This window comes from Pelecanus crispus, chromosome 7 (genome assembly GCF_030463565.1).
Source record: "Pelecanus crispus isolate bPelCri1 chromosome 7, bPelCri1.pri, whole genome shotgun sequence".
NCBI classification, from domain to species: Eukaryota; Metazoa; Chordata; class Aves; order Pelecaniformes; family Pelecanidae; genus Pelecanus; species Pelecanus crispus.
The window spans coordinates 23,246,935-23,259,978 of NC_134649.1; the positions used below are offsets into that span (position 1 = coordinate 23,246,935).

At 41.2% G+C, this 13,044-nt stretch overlaps 1 protein-coding gene across 1 annotated transcript in view; it reads left to right on the forward strand.

Moving 5' to 3' along the window:
• NPTN (neuroplastin) overlaps nucleotides 1-13,044 on the forward strand; it is a 64,896-nt gene that overhangs the window by 37,029 nt on the left and 14,823 nt on the right. Inside the window, exon 5 of the mRNA XM_075714211.1 lies at nucleotides 2,936-3,030. Coding sequence (XP_075570326.1) covers nucleotides 2,936-3,030 — 95 coding nt within the window. The remainder of the gene's footprint in view (nucleotides 1-2,935; nucleotides 3,031-13,044) is intronic.

Sequence of the window (13,044 nt, forward strand, 5' to 3'; positions counted from 1 at the left end):
TAACTTGATGAGCAGTCTTGTCCAAAAGCACCAGCTTGAGTGGTACAAAAGGTATGTTGCATCAAGATTACTGAAAATCGCACATTATTATTCAGGAAACTAAGTGTCGAGGCTGACTTCTCTATAATCTGTTCCAAGCTAGGGTGGATTTTTGCTTTCAGATTCCTCAGTAAAGGACAAATTAAACTTGCTTTCGATTTTAACGTCCTGGAGAAGGAAGAAGTAAGGTGGGCAGACTGTAAGACAGTCACTTTGTTCCTGTTGAATAAAGTGTTGGTAGAGCATGCTGCAGTCATAGGACAGCTTGAGAATTTGCGAAAACTTGCAATATAGACCTCAAATTCCTGCTCACTTATAAGCTGCTTTGCTGTATGTTGTGGTTTGAGGCTTTCTGTTGCATTTCTTCGTTGCATGTGGTCACACTGCATTTGATCTGTTTGTTAACTTCTAGCTTGATTTGGTTACTTATTTTTTGTAGATCCAGAAATGCCATATTCATGCAAGCAATGTCAACATAGTTGTAGTTAAAAGAGGTTATTTAACATCAGCAATTTTTTTACACGATTGATTAGTATTTTGCATTCTACATATTTTCCTTAAAAAAAAAAAAAAAGTTTCAGGTTCTTGGTGTTTCAGTCATTAAGATGTGTTGTTCTGCTATGAAATGTAGTTAGTTCATTGAAGTTCAGTGGTGTTTACCATTCAGAAAGCTTCAGAATTTGTAAGCTAAACTACATACCTTAAAAATCCTGCTTCATACAACATTAGAAATTGAACACATCTTTCCTAATTCTTCATTCAAACTTGATGCAGCTGCTCTTGCTGGAGGGCAGCTATAGTCAGAAAGCTCAGAGTTAAGTATAGCTTTTTAATTCACCATTTTAATTAAAAATGGGCAAGAATTATTTGTAGTGTATTCTTTTACAAGCAGAAGGTGCCTGGAAGTGGTTCTGGCCATCCTGTGCTTTCATTCCGGAGACCCATCCCCTAGTCTACATTCATAGTTTGGAGGAGAAAAGTAGTGATTTCTTTCCAAATTCCTCATCAGTTAATTCAGAGTTGAGTAGCAGGTTACTGAGTTAAATAGTAGAAAATGGGTTTTTTGGGTGTTTTTACATCTGCTGAAAAATCTACATCTACGAAAAGCTGGGCTCTTCCTAAAACCAGAGGACTGAGGGAAGCTGTTGGCTAAGCAAACTTGTTTCAGGTACTTATTTGTCTATAAAACTTTGCAGCTATATCGACTTACAGTTGCTTTAATGATTTATGGTAATAATACTCTAGTAGAGGCTGCCATAGTTTCACACTGTAAAAAGCTTATGTAGAACTGAAAGAATACATCATCTTACTTTCTTCCCCCACCCGGCCTTAAGCATTAACTATAGTGGATAAAAAGCAGTAGTCAGTATGATTAGATATTAAAGTCCTAAATGCTATTACAGAAAGCTGGGTATTCTCTGCCTTCCCTCACTGTTGCAGAGTCTTAGGATAGCTTAGTAATGGAAATAGTTGGGTTGAGTTGTCCCATTGCAGCTAGGCGAGGACTGCACCTTTGCCAGCAGTGTCAGCAGGCACTAATGTTCAGGGTTGCTGCACTCTTCCTAAGGATACTTTACCTGCCTACAGTTTAAACACAGTTATTGCTTTGATGTTTGCTACTAAATGATAATTTTTTCTGTCATTAAGATAATCTTTAATTTTAACTCTGTGGAAAGCAGGTATATTATTGTTTATCTGAAAGACATACTAACTTTATAACTAACTTTAGACTTTCACCAGCGACTCTGGGAAGTAAGTGCTGTAAATACAGTGAAGACTTGAGTCAAAGTATTGTGTTAAACTGAGCAACTTTTTCCATGTGTCTAAGCAGTTTCCATGTGCAATTAAATTATTTTATTACGGGGCTCTTCTGCAGGGTTGCTGTTCATCTGCATGCTATTTACTTAATGTGTTTTAGAAAATTAATAATGAAAAAAGAAAGCAAGGAAGCCTTTCAGTAAAGGGATGGAGAGATCAGGAGAACTCTGCCTTATTCTGTGCTGTGTGGAAATGTAAATTCTGTGTCACGTCGTCATATGCTTCTCTAGTGTAAGATTTCTTTTGTAGGTAAATACCTGAAGAACATATATGTAGAGCTTTTAAGTCATTTGTATCCAGAAGCTTTTCGAAGGACAGCAAAAGCTGGTGGACTTGAAGTTAGCACTGTCTCGAGTGTAAATTCATCTTGATTTTTGCATTTGTTGCAGCTCCAATTTTCTTCTGGCTGGGCTTGCATCTGTCTTTCCCTCTACTAGTTGTTATTGCATTAGTCTTTCCTAATTTTAAGTGGCAGCAGATTCCTGTGTGGTGTCTTCCTTCATGAGTTGACCAGCTTTTGCAGTTTTTCCACATCCAGTCTGAATCAGAGCAAACTATTAATGGACCAATCTCATATCTGTTATGGAAAAAAAAGAAAACAGCTCATGAGATGACAGCATCAGCCTTGATTGTATTTGTAGACTGTCACTTTCTAATTGGCCGTGTATGATTTTTTTCAGTGCAGATAGTACATACAAATCACGTTTTTCCCTCAATAGGAGGTGATATCTGCCTAGTAGGCTAGTGACTTGAGGATGACTTGCATCAAACTAACTCTAGTGCATAATTAACAGGTGTCAGGCTCCTTCTTTGCCTTAAAACTAAATGCAGCTTCTCCAGTTAAATTGGTACTGACTTTCCAGACTAGAGCTCACCCTTCCTCTAGGCAAACAACATCCTTTATTTCAAGTAGGTACATCTGCACAACACACCTTGAATTAACAAGTAATAGCTGTGAAATTCAGTTAAAAGATTAAAGGGGGGGGGGGAGGGGGGAGGAAATAATTTCCTAGCCTGCTCATTTTTGGTTGCTAACACAGTACTTAACGCGGCTCATGTGTTCTCTCCCTGTCTGCAGGATTTTGAAGCCCAGAGCAGAAGAGTCAGGGGAATACTTGTGCGTGTTTGTGTTTTCAAACTCTCCTATAGCCAACGCCACTATAGAAGTGAGAGGTACTCTTTTGTTTTGTTTTGTTTCCTCTCCCTGAAAGTGAAGTACTTTCACTGCCTCAGCCATCTTGCTCAGTGTCCATACAAGAGAGCTAACTCAAGAGGCCTTTTGTTGTGATACAGAGCCTGTGTCCAACCCTTTGTTATAATTTCAAGGGAAACTCTTGCACGCAGTCATAGGGGGAAGATCTTATGGATATGAGAACATGACCATTGCATTTGTGGTCCACATAGGGGATACTAAAATACCTTCTAGCACAAACTTCTGCACCCCTTTGGTAAATCTGGCTATCACAAGAAAACGTCTGTCCAGCAGGATAAAGATTGCTGTAGAATATGTCTGTTCTCATGCAAGGACAGCTGTTGTTTCCTTCCTGTTTCACAGTAAATGAGGCCATCTGAATGTCTGTTCTGAATAGGAAAAAAGTATGAACCAGCATCTAGCGTGTGGCAGCTTGGAACTGTTTTTTTGTCTGCTGAGACTACTTCAGTTGCTGGGAAGGCCTGGATTCTGGTTAGGACAGATGCCCTGTACCAGATTGGGGATTTCTACTATGATGCACCTTTTTTTCTGTCTTGTGCGTGTTAGTAGTGTTCTGACATCTTTAGGACCCTAAAATTGTGGATGGAAACTGCAAAATGTGAAGGGTTTGCACCAAGCTTTACCGTAGTTTTGAACAAAATAATAGTGTTTCTGTTGGACATACAACGTAGAGGTAACATGGAGATGATGGTGTTTTATACAGTGTTAAACTGCTGCTACAGTACGGTTGTTTGTTCATTGACTAACTGTGGAAATTACTGGCCCACTGCTCTGCAGTAGCTGTGGTTTGCCCCTTAGTGCTGCAGCAAGATGGAATTGATGCATTCTGGCCGCTTTGTTAGTCAAAGGCAGATGAGTTTACGCAAAAATGTGTTAAAAAGTCTTGCAGCCAGTCTATGCACGTCTGGGATTATACTGATGCTTGTTTTATGAAGGTGTACTGTAAACTTGTTTGAAACCTAAGTTAGCATTACTTGCCATCTTCCTTGCACCCCTAGCTTAAATGTAGAGCTTCCTCTGCTGCTGTTTGAAAAAGCAAATGGGAAGGAGGATGCTTCACGCTCTTTCTTAGCATCCCTGCACCAGTGATGTGGCCTGTCCTGATACTGTGATCATTGCTGTTTAAATTAGGTGCCACAGATCTGTAGCAAGAGCTGAAAGCTGACCTCTTTCCTGGGAATTTCTGGTGCCTCACTGCATGGTCAGGTTCCTGAATCTGAAGTGAGGAAGTGGGAATAGTTCAGCAGTCTGTGTGAAATGACAAATGCACAGTATTATTCTGAATGTCATCTTTCCTCTCCAGAGAACAGCGTCTTTTGAACCATATAAACAGTTTCCTGGGGAAGAGAAATATTGCCATATAAATAAGCATTCTGACTTATTACATATTACAATATTTACATATTGTACCAAGAAAAGCTTGCTGATTTCCTGTGTTGATTTTAAAAGTTTTTTCTAATGATCTTGCATAAAACAGCCTATCAAAATATACCCAGTGTTTAACCAAATCTGGTGCAGAAGCTATCTCTGCAAGGAAAAAGGAAATGTAAAATATGTGCTCATGCGAATGCACCACAAGTTCCTGTTGGCCCAGCTAAGAGGTGTATGGCATGTGAACACATGAGAAATAGACTGTTATTGATTAAAAATCTGACGGCACCTCTAAAAATAATTATTGCCTTTCTTACAGCAAGTTGAATTCAAACTTATATTGTACTTCTGGTGAGCTTGTCTTCTGGGTGTTCAAGGTACATAGGTGTAGGGGTTTGTTTTTCTTCTTTTTGGGCTATTGTTTTGTATTCTGCTCTTATGCTCTAACTACTAAATCTTCTAATATTATCTTAATTAAGATCTTAAGTCCTTTCTGCCTTCTCTAGGCTGCCTTGGGTGACAAACCACTTCTAGAGACAGGAAATTTAACTTTGGTAATAGATTGAGTAAGATCTTTTTCGGCTTTGTATAATCTCTCAAAAGACCTTTTAGAAATATTTGGCTTCTCTGCTGTCTGGTGCCAGGCAGGGACACCAAGAGAACTTGGCAGAGAGGTTTACAGGGACATAGGATTTAACATTGTAGAAAGAAAAGCCAGTATATCTGATAGAAGTATTGGCACAAAGGTCAGAGGGAGAATAACCACTAATCCTACTAACAACTTTTCACAGGTAATTTATATATAAATACAAATAAGTAGTCATCAGTTAAAAGTTAATGACTCCAGCACCACACTTGGGAGGTATTACACCTGCAGCTTGCTCAGCAGTCGCAATTCCAGGACTCGGTAACCGTATTCTCCAGCTCCTCCTTACAGCATCACAAGAGTGGCTGATGGGCATCGAATTACTCCTTGGCAGAGAGAAGTACCAGGCGTTGTTTAGAGTGGGAAGTACCTTGACAAGTCTTCTGCAAAGCAAATTGGAAATTGGAATGCATGTATACTTTTAAACTGAAAAGACACTTTCCTAACTCCTGTTATTTGGAAACTTGCATAGTAATGAATTGGGACTGCATTTAAAGCACAAGTTAGAGAACTTTACAGCCTCCTTGCAGTCCTAGCACTGTACATAAATTCATTTCTGATCAGAGAGTACTTATTTGAGTTACTGCTCCTGGAAGAGCCATACAGCTAAACTTGTATGGTATCACATGTATTTTCTTGGATGTAAACGTCTCTGAATAATATCCATGCTAGTTGCAAATACACAGGCTTTTTTTTTTTTTTTTTAACTTTGCAAAGGAAGGCATTCTCTGATTCCTGTAGTTTGGTGTAAATATTCTGCACGTTCTGCCAAAACAGCTCTAGTTCTCAAAGCAAACAGATTTTTGATACTACTTCGTGTGGAGATGTTACCTAGTTGTTAATCAAGGCATATGTGATGTATGAGTGATGCATGAATCTTGTTTGACCATGCAGATGCCGTAATTTAATGCTTACCTGCACATGTGGCCTGTCACAGTATTTGTGGTTAAGCAATTGTACACAAATTTAATTGCTAATTGTAATTATATTGCAATTTTTAACTGCTGATGCACGTAGAAAAGATGGTTCTGAACACAAAAGTGCTTGTGGATCAAAATAGTGACTTCCTGACAACTTGTTCACAACTTCAACAAATGCCTTGCAGCAGATGTAATCCAGGATATACCAGTGCCATGTGCCTTTTACGTAATGTTGCCTATTTTCTTCCTGAATCTCTACATGCGATATGTAGGAAGATAAAAATGCAGAAACATGAGCATTGGTGTTAGAATTGTTAGGTGTGCTTGCATATTTAAAGCAGATTTTCTCGGTAAAAAAATTACTAGGGCAGTACTAGTATAACAGCAGTTGAAAATACTGGGGTTTAATGTCAGTCTCTCGGAATTCGCTGGAATGGCACTAAGTCTGGTTTCCCTCATAGAGTCAGCTTTTGCATGAAGTGTCTGTTGGAGACTTTGAGTATTCTTGCTCAAGTTCTCAGAGCTGTTAGGGGCATTGTGTGAGTGCAGCTCTAAGCCTGAAACAATAGGCTGAGCAAATGCTGGTATTAGGAAGATTCTGCCTTGAAATAGGGATCTTCTCCCACGCTTTGGTTTTGCAGTGAAGCCAGCTGGCTGAGAGCCTTGCAGGTAGCCAGGCCGTGATGTGGTTATTTTCAGCAGGAACAGTGAAGATGATCCTGCCAAGCACTAGCCAGGATGCAGTGTGCTATCTACTCACGATCTGGAAGTAGGCTTTTTTTAATTGCTCTGCTGCCACACAGTAGAAATACCTGCTGGAGCTCTGAAAACTTGAAGATTAAAAGAAACTAAAAAAAACCCCGAAACACAACCCTGAAGAATTCTGCCTCTGCAATCTTTCTAGTCTTATCAAGATCTTGGGAGAAGGAGGAGGAAACAAGTTTGTCTTTCTGTCTTCTGATAGTCCAAACCATCGTCTGGTACAGAGCAGAGCAGTGAGAAACAGATGGGGAAGAATATACTTCCAGTTCCCTCTGGCTGCCCAGAAGTAGTGCAAGCATCAAGAAAGATACTGATGTATGTAGTATGACTGATGGAGGGCATCTGTTCTCTCTGCCCTGCCTTCCCAAAGGTTGCTTTCTTTCCGTGCACCTGGACAGGTAGAGCTTTTTAATGCCTCTTCCTATAAGGCCTTTCTGCCATTGTCTCATCAAGGGGATTCTTCTGACTTCTCTCCTCGTCCCTCGCTCATTCTGCACCTTTCTCTTCTATCCTTCCCAATTGCTATTGATTTCCCAATAGCAAGTGCTCAGACCAGTCCTGTTTGCTGCTTCTGAGAGACATAAAACTTACCACTTTTGAAAAATGCTTATTGTGCTCTCTAAAACTTCAGTTGAACCAGAGGCTCTTGTTTCACACGCAATACCTGCACTTAGAATGTTACTCTTAAACTTTCGCTCTGGCTCCAGCCCATTTTCCATGCTGGAAAATTAATGGTTATTTCAGCAGCCTTGGAAGATATTGACCCCTGGCTGTCTTGTGAAACTGCAGCAGAGGTTTCTTAATGCTGTACCAGAAATTAAGAAATCATGCAGTCTCACAACTGCATCTTAGAGTGATCCTAAGCAATACACAGAAAATGCACGTCACGTTCTCCCTTCTCGCAGTACCTTTCGTGTCTTAGCTCTCCACCCAGGCTATAAAGGTAGACATGTATTAGAATTACAATGCAGAAAAATAAAATCTTCCAGAGCCCTTTTACTAGGTCACCCATAAGACATAATAGTTTTTACATGCAAGAATATTTTTAGGTGCCTTTGCCCTTGCTTTAATTTTGTCTGTTAATGGTAAAACTTGAAGGGGTTTTGTTAACTGGGACACGGTTTGGAGGTGTTATGCATATTATTTCTCCTCTCCTTTTTAGTAATGCTCGTAAAATATCTTGAAAATACCTGGAAATTAAGGGCTGAATACCTCATATATCAAGAAATGACATTGCATGCCCTGTAACAAGAAGAAAAAAAACCCCTCTTTTCAGGGCTGTATTAAAAGCATACATTCTGAAAGTTGCTGCACTTTCTTATCTTTCACTTACTTTGTGCCTATTGGGTACTTGAAGCATGGAGGTCCAGTGTTTACTCTGGCACAAACCCCCTTTCTGTTGTGATTCAGTTTAAAACTAGCAGAAGAATGGTGCTTATCAGACATTTACGCTTGTGTCAACAAAGACTAAATCTGGGTTGTTTTTTTTTTTTTTTCTTTTTGGTAGCAATTAATTTAAACTAGCCCTCCCTCTTTTTGCTTTTCCATATGCTGTTTCAAACGAACGTTCATTATTTAGTTTTCCTGATTCACACTGTAAGAATGAAAAACTTACTTTCTTTTATCAGGGGCATTATCTTCGTTTCAATAATGTAGGAGCTGACATAGCATGTTGTGCCCACGTCTCCACAGCCAACTGTATGTTAACAGAGATGTGGATTCTGCTGCTTAAAAGCTGAAGTGAAGTCTAAATCCTTTCTGATCAAAACCTGCTTCATTCTGTGCTTTATCTGTTACTGGCAGTAGAGCAGAATGGTTTAAGAAAAATCTTGACTTGAAAAGCTTCACAGGAAAACATCGTTCTGTTGCTAAATCTGTGACTGAGGTCAGTTGCAGCAATATTTTAACTGTAGTTTGTACAGCAGAACACGATTAGCCAAACAGTTTGGTAGAATAAGTACTGGATTCATGTCTCAGCCATAGAATCATAGAATGCTTTGGGTTGGAGGGGACCTTTAGAGGTCATCTAGCCCAACCCCCCTGCAGTGAGCAGGGACAGCTTGAACTAGATCAGGTTGCTCAGAGCCCCATCCAACCTGACCTTGAATGTTGCCAGGGATGGGGCCTCTACCACCTCTCTGGGCAACCTGTTCCAGTGCTTTACCACCATCATTGTAAAAAATTTCTTTCTCATATCCAGTCTAAATCTACCCTCCTTTAGTTTAAAACCATTACTCCTTGTTCTGTCACAACAGGCCTTGCTAAAAAGATTGTCCCCATCCTTCCTGTAGGCCCCCTTTAAGTACTGGGAGGCTGCAATAAGGTCTCCTTGCAGCCTCCTCTTCTCCAGGCTGAACAATCCCAACTCTCTCACCCTGGCCTCATAGGAGAGGTGCTCCAGCCCTCGGATCATTTTGGTGGCCCTCTTCTGGACCCGCTCCAACAGGTCCATGTCCTTCTTGCGCTGAGGTTTCCAGAGCTGGATGCAGTACTCCAGGTGAGGTCTCACCAGAGCAGAGCAGAGGGGCAGAATCACCTCCCTCAACCTGCTGGCCACGCTTCTTTTGATGCAGCCCAGGATACGGTTGGCTTTCTGGGCTGCAAGCGCACATTGCCGGCTCATGTCCAGCTTTTTATCCACCAGTACCCCCAAGTCCTTCTCCACAGGGCTGCTCTCAATCCCTTCATCCCCCAGCCTGTTTTGATGTTGGGGGTTGCCCCATCCCAGGTGCAGGACGTGGCACTTGGCCTTGTTGAACCTCATGAGGTTCACAGAGGCCCACCTCTCCAGCTTGTCCAGGTCCCTTTGGATGACACCTCGTCCTTCTGGCATGTCAGCTGCACCACCCAGCTTGGTGTCATCTGCAGACTTGCTGAGGGTGCACTCAATCCCACTGTCTATGTCATTGATGAAGATATTAAACAGCACTGGTCCCAGTACGGACCCCTGAGGGACTCCACTTGTCACCGGTCTCCATTTGGACATTGAGCTGTTGACCATGACCCTCTGGATGTGACCATCCAGCCAATTCCTTATCCACTGAACAGTCCACCCATCAAATCGGTATGTCCCCAATTTAGAGCTTGAAACTGGCTTCATCATGCCCTGAAATATTAATATTCCATGTGGTGCTCCCCTCAGACTGTGTACTAAAATAGCCCCTGTCCTAGTAGAGCTGGAAATGGATGCTGTGTAACTGTGCCCAGCAAGGAAAGAGCAGAATGTATTCTTGTCACTTATGCTCTCATTGGGATAACCTGGTGAAGATGTCCTCTTCTTAAAGAAATATAATTATCTCTTGGCTGTAGGAGAATGCTAGGTCACCCTGCAGTAGAAGTTAAGGTGTCCTAGAAAGCATTCCCTTTTTCTTTCTTCCTTTCTTTTTTTTCTTTCTTTCTTCCTTCCTTTTTTTCTTTCTTTCTCTATCAGCAACCTTACAGAAAAAGTGGGCCAGCTGCAGAGTGCTGACTTACTGTACCCTTTTCCCATGCAAGGTTCTGCTTTGACTTGCTGTCTGCTGGTAGATGGCAGTGAAAAATGAAGTGCTGACAGATGGAGACTGTGTGGGGCTTCAACTTAAGCTGATGAATCCTATTTCTTCTGTTCTTAATGGGGGTAATTTGCAATCGCTTTTGACAGCTCATCAGTGCCAGTTTTGGGACCATTGCATCACCACCTTAAGTCTGTCTCTTGTGTTCTGCTTCTGCTGGCCTTTCATTTTCATCAGGTTGGTTGTGATCTCTGCATATTATTCTCAAATATGTAAAAACCACAGGGAAGTCACTGGGCTTACTTAGCTCCTGCCTAAAAGAGAACTTTGCAAGCCTAGCAAGGAAGAGATGATGCCTTTCAGTAGATCACAAGATGAAATTCACTTTTTGTTGAACCACCATCTTTTGGAATTAATGTTATGTTCCTCTTTGAGGCTGCAGACAGTGGTTTGAAAGGATGTTGCAGGTGCATGTTGGTGCTTAGTATCCTGAAGATGTAATGCAGCATACTCAACCCTAAAGCTGATCTATTTTCTGCTTGGAGACCTTCAGCTTGAAAACTTAATTTCTTCAAAATATTATTGCCCCTTGTAGGCACAGGTAGTGTGTGATCACTTAGCAAGTATGGAGTGTTCTTTCCTTTCCAGCTTGCTTCAGTTTCTGTACCTGGAAGCTTCTTTTTGCACAAGACTGGAGAATTGTTATGATCTGGTCTTTTCATTCAGTTCATGTTTTTGTGTCTCAAAGTATTTTCATGTTTGATGTGTTGTCCTGGTTTCGGCTGGGATAGAGTTAGTTTTCTTCCTAGTAGCAGGCATAGTGCTGTGTTTTGGATTTAGTAGAAGAATGTTGATAACACGCTGATGTTTTTAGTTGTTGCTAAGTACTGCTTAAGCTAGTCAAGGACTTTTCATCTTCCCATGCTCTGCCAGGTACACAAGAAACTGGGAGGGGGCACAGCCAGAATAGTTGATCCAAACTGACCAAAGGGCTATTCCATACCATGTGATGTCATGCTCAGTATAGAAACTGGGGGGGGGGGGGTGGCTGGGGAGCAGCGATCGCTGCTCGGGAGCTGTCTGGGTATCGGTCGTCGGGTGGTGAGCAATTGCATTGTGCATCACTTGCGTTGTATATTATTATTATTATCATTATTATATTGTTATTATTATCATTACTATTTTACTTTATTTCAATTATTGAACTGTTCTTATCTCAGCCCAGGAGTGTTTCTCACTCTTACTCCTCCAATTCTCTCCCCCATCCCATCAGGGTAGGGGGAGTGAGCGAGCGGCTGCGTGGTGCTTAGTTGCTGGCTGGGGCTAAACCACGACATGTGTAAAGATGGATTTTAGACGTCAGTTTTCTTAAAGAGAAATAAAATCCCTAGTGCCTTGTTCTTACATGTCATGGTTATGGTTAACATCATCTTGCAACTAGTCGGCATTTGTCTAGTTTCATCCATTGGTCTTGCTATGCGATCATGTATATTGAATATTGTTAGCAAAGCCATTATTTGCTTGTGTGGGTACTTGCAGACTTTGATCAAGTACTTCCTTACGGAATGATACAATCATAGTATTTTTCTTAAGTAATGAGCTCTTTTTCAGCTCCCTGCTGAAAAGGTGTTTACTTAAAAATCAGGGAAAAAAGAGAACATGCTTAGCATATTAAAATATTTTAAAATGGCATAACTTCCTTAAGGGTTCTACCAGAAGTCCTGGAGTTAGTTTTAATGGCTGGTGGGCAATATCTGCTAAGCACCTGGCCTCTGCATCCTCTGCAGCAGCGTCCAGTGTGGAGGATCTGTTCAGCTTGTCAGTGCTCTGGCTGTTGCTGAGTTGGAGCAAGTCATCCATTAGAAAATGCAGCTAAGAGTTAATAATTCTGTAAGCAGCAAGTGAATGTTTCTTTACATGGCAAATGGCCAGACCTTCTGCAAAGTTCACATGTGTTGGAAATCCTGTTTGAATTTACATAGGTGTTTTGAGAAAAGCCTGGGTTGATCAGCTTCTCCTGGTGGTGTCTGTTCAGGTGAATACACACATACTAAGGAATGCTGTAGCTTAAGTATTCTTACAACTGTGATTTTTCTGTTGTTCAGAAGCTTATTTTAATTCTGCCTCTAACAATATTGTCAACCAGCTGCATTACTGTCAGAAAAGAATCTTGCAGGAATAAGGCGTGGGATGCTTTCTGCATTTGAAAAGCCCTTGCCTTGAAATATGGTAATTCCTTTAGCACTTAAACTTGCTGAACATTTTCCCAAAGAGTTGTGATGTAATTTTTGGGAAGAGCAGGTTCAGCTGATGTTGTCCTGTTGTGCAAGGTATTTTGCTTGTTCTTGTTTGCTGTGTCTGATGACAACTGTGAAATTTGCTTAATTCTTTTAGCTTCAGCTGCAGATAAGCTGACACAAACCTGTGCTCCATCTCTATACCTATCTGTAGGGGTTGCTAGTGGTAAAGGGAACTCTCCTTGAATAGACTCTTAGGATAAATTCCAGTGCCTGGGGGTCTTTTCCTGCAGCACTCAGATTGGACTTTGACTGGATTAACAGATCAGTGTCCTGCGATCACACAGCAGGCCACGTGTGACATAATTAGCAAGCTAGAAAGCAAACGGGCTTTAAAGGTAGTCGCTACGGCACCAAAGCCATCTGCTTAAGCAAAGGTTCAGCTCAGGCAGTCCATTGATCCATTGTAATCTCTCATGAGGTATTAGGCTGCAACGGGTTGCTGTGACAAATGTGGCAAACAGCAGTGACATTATTTATAGAGAAA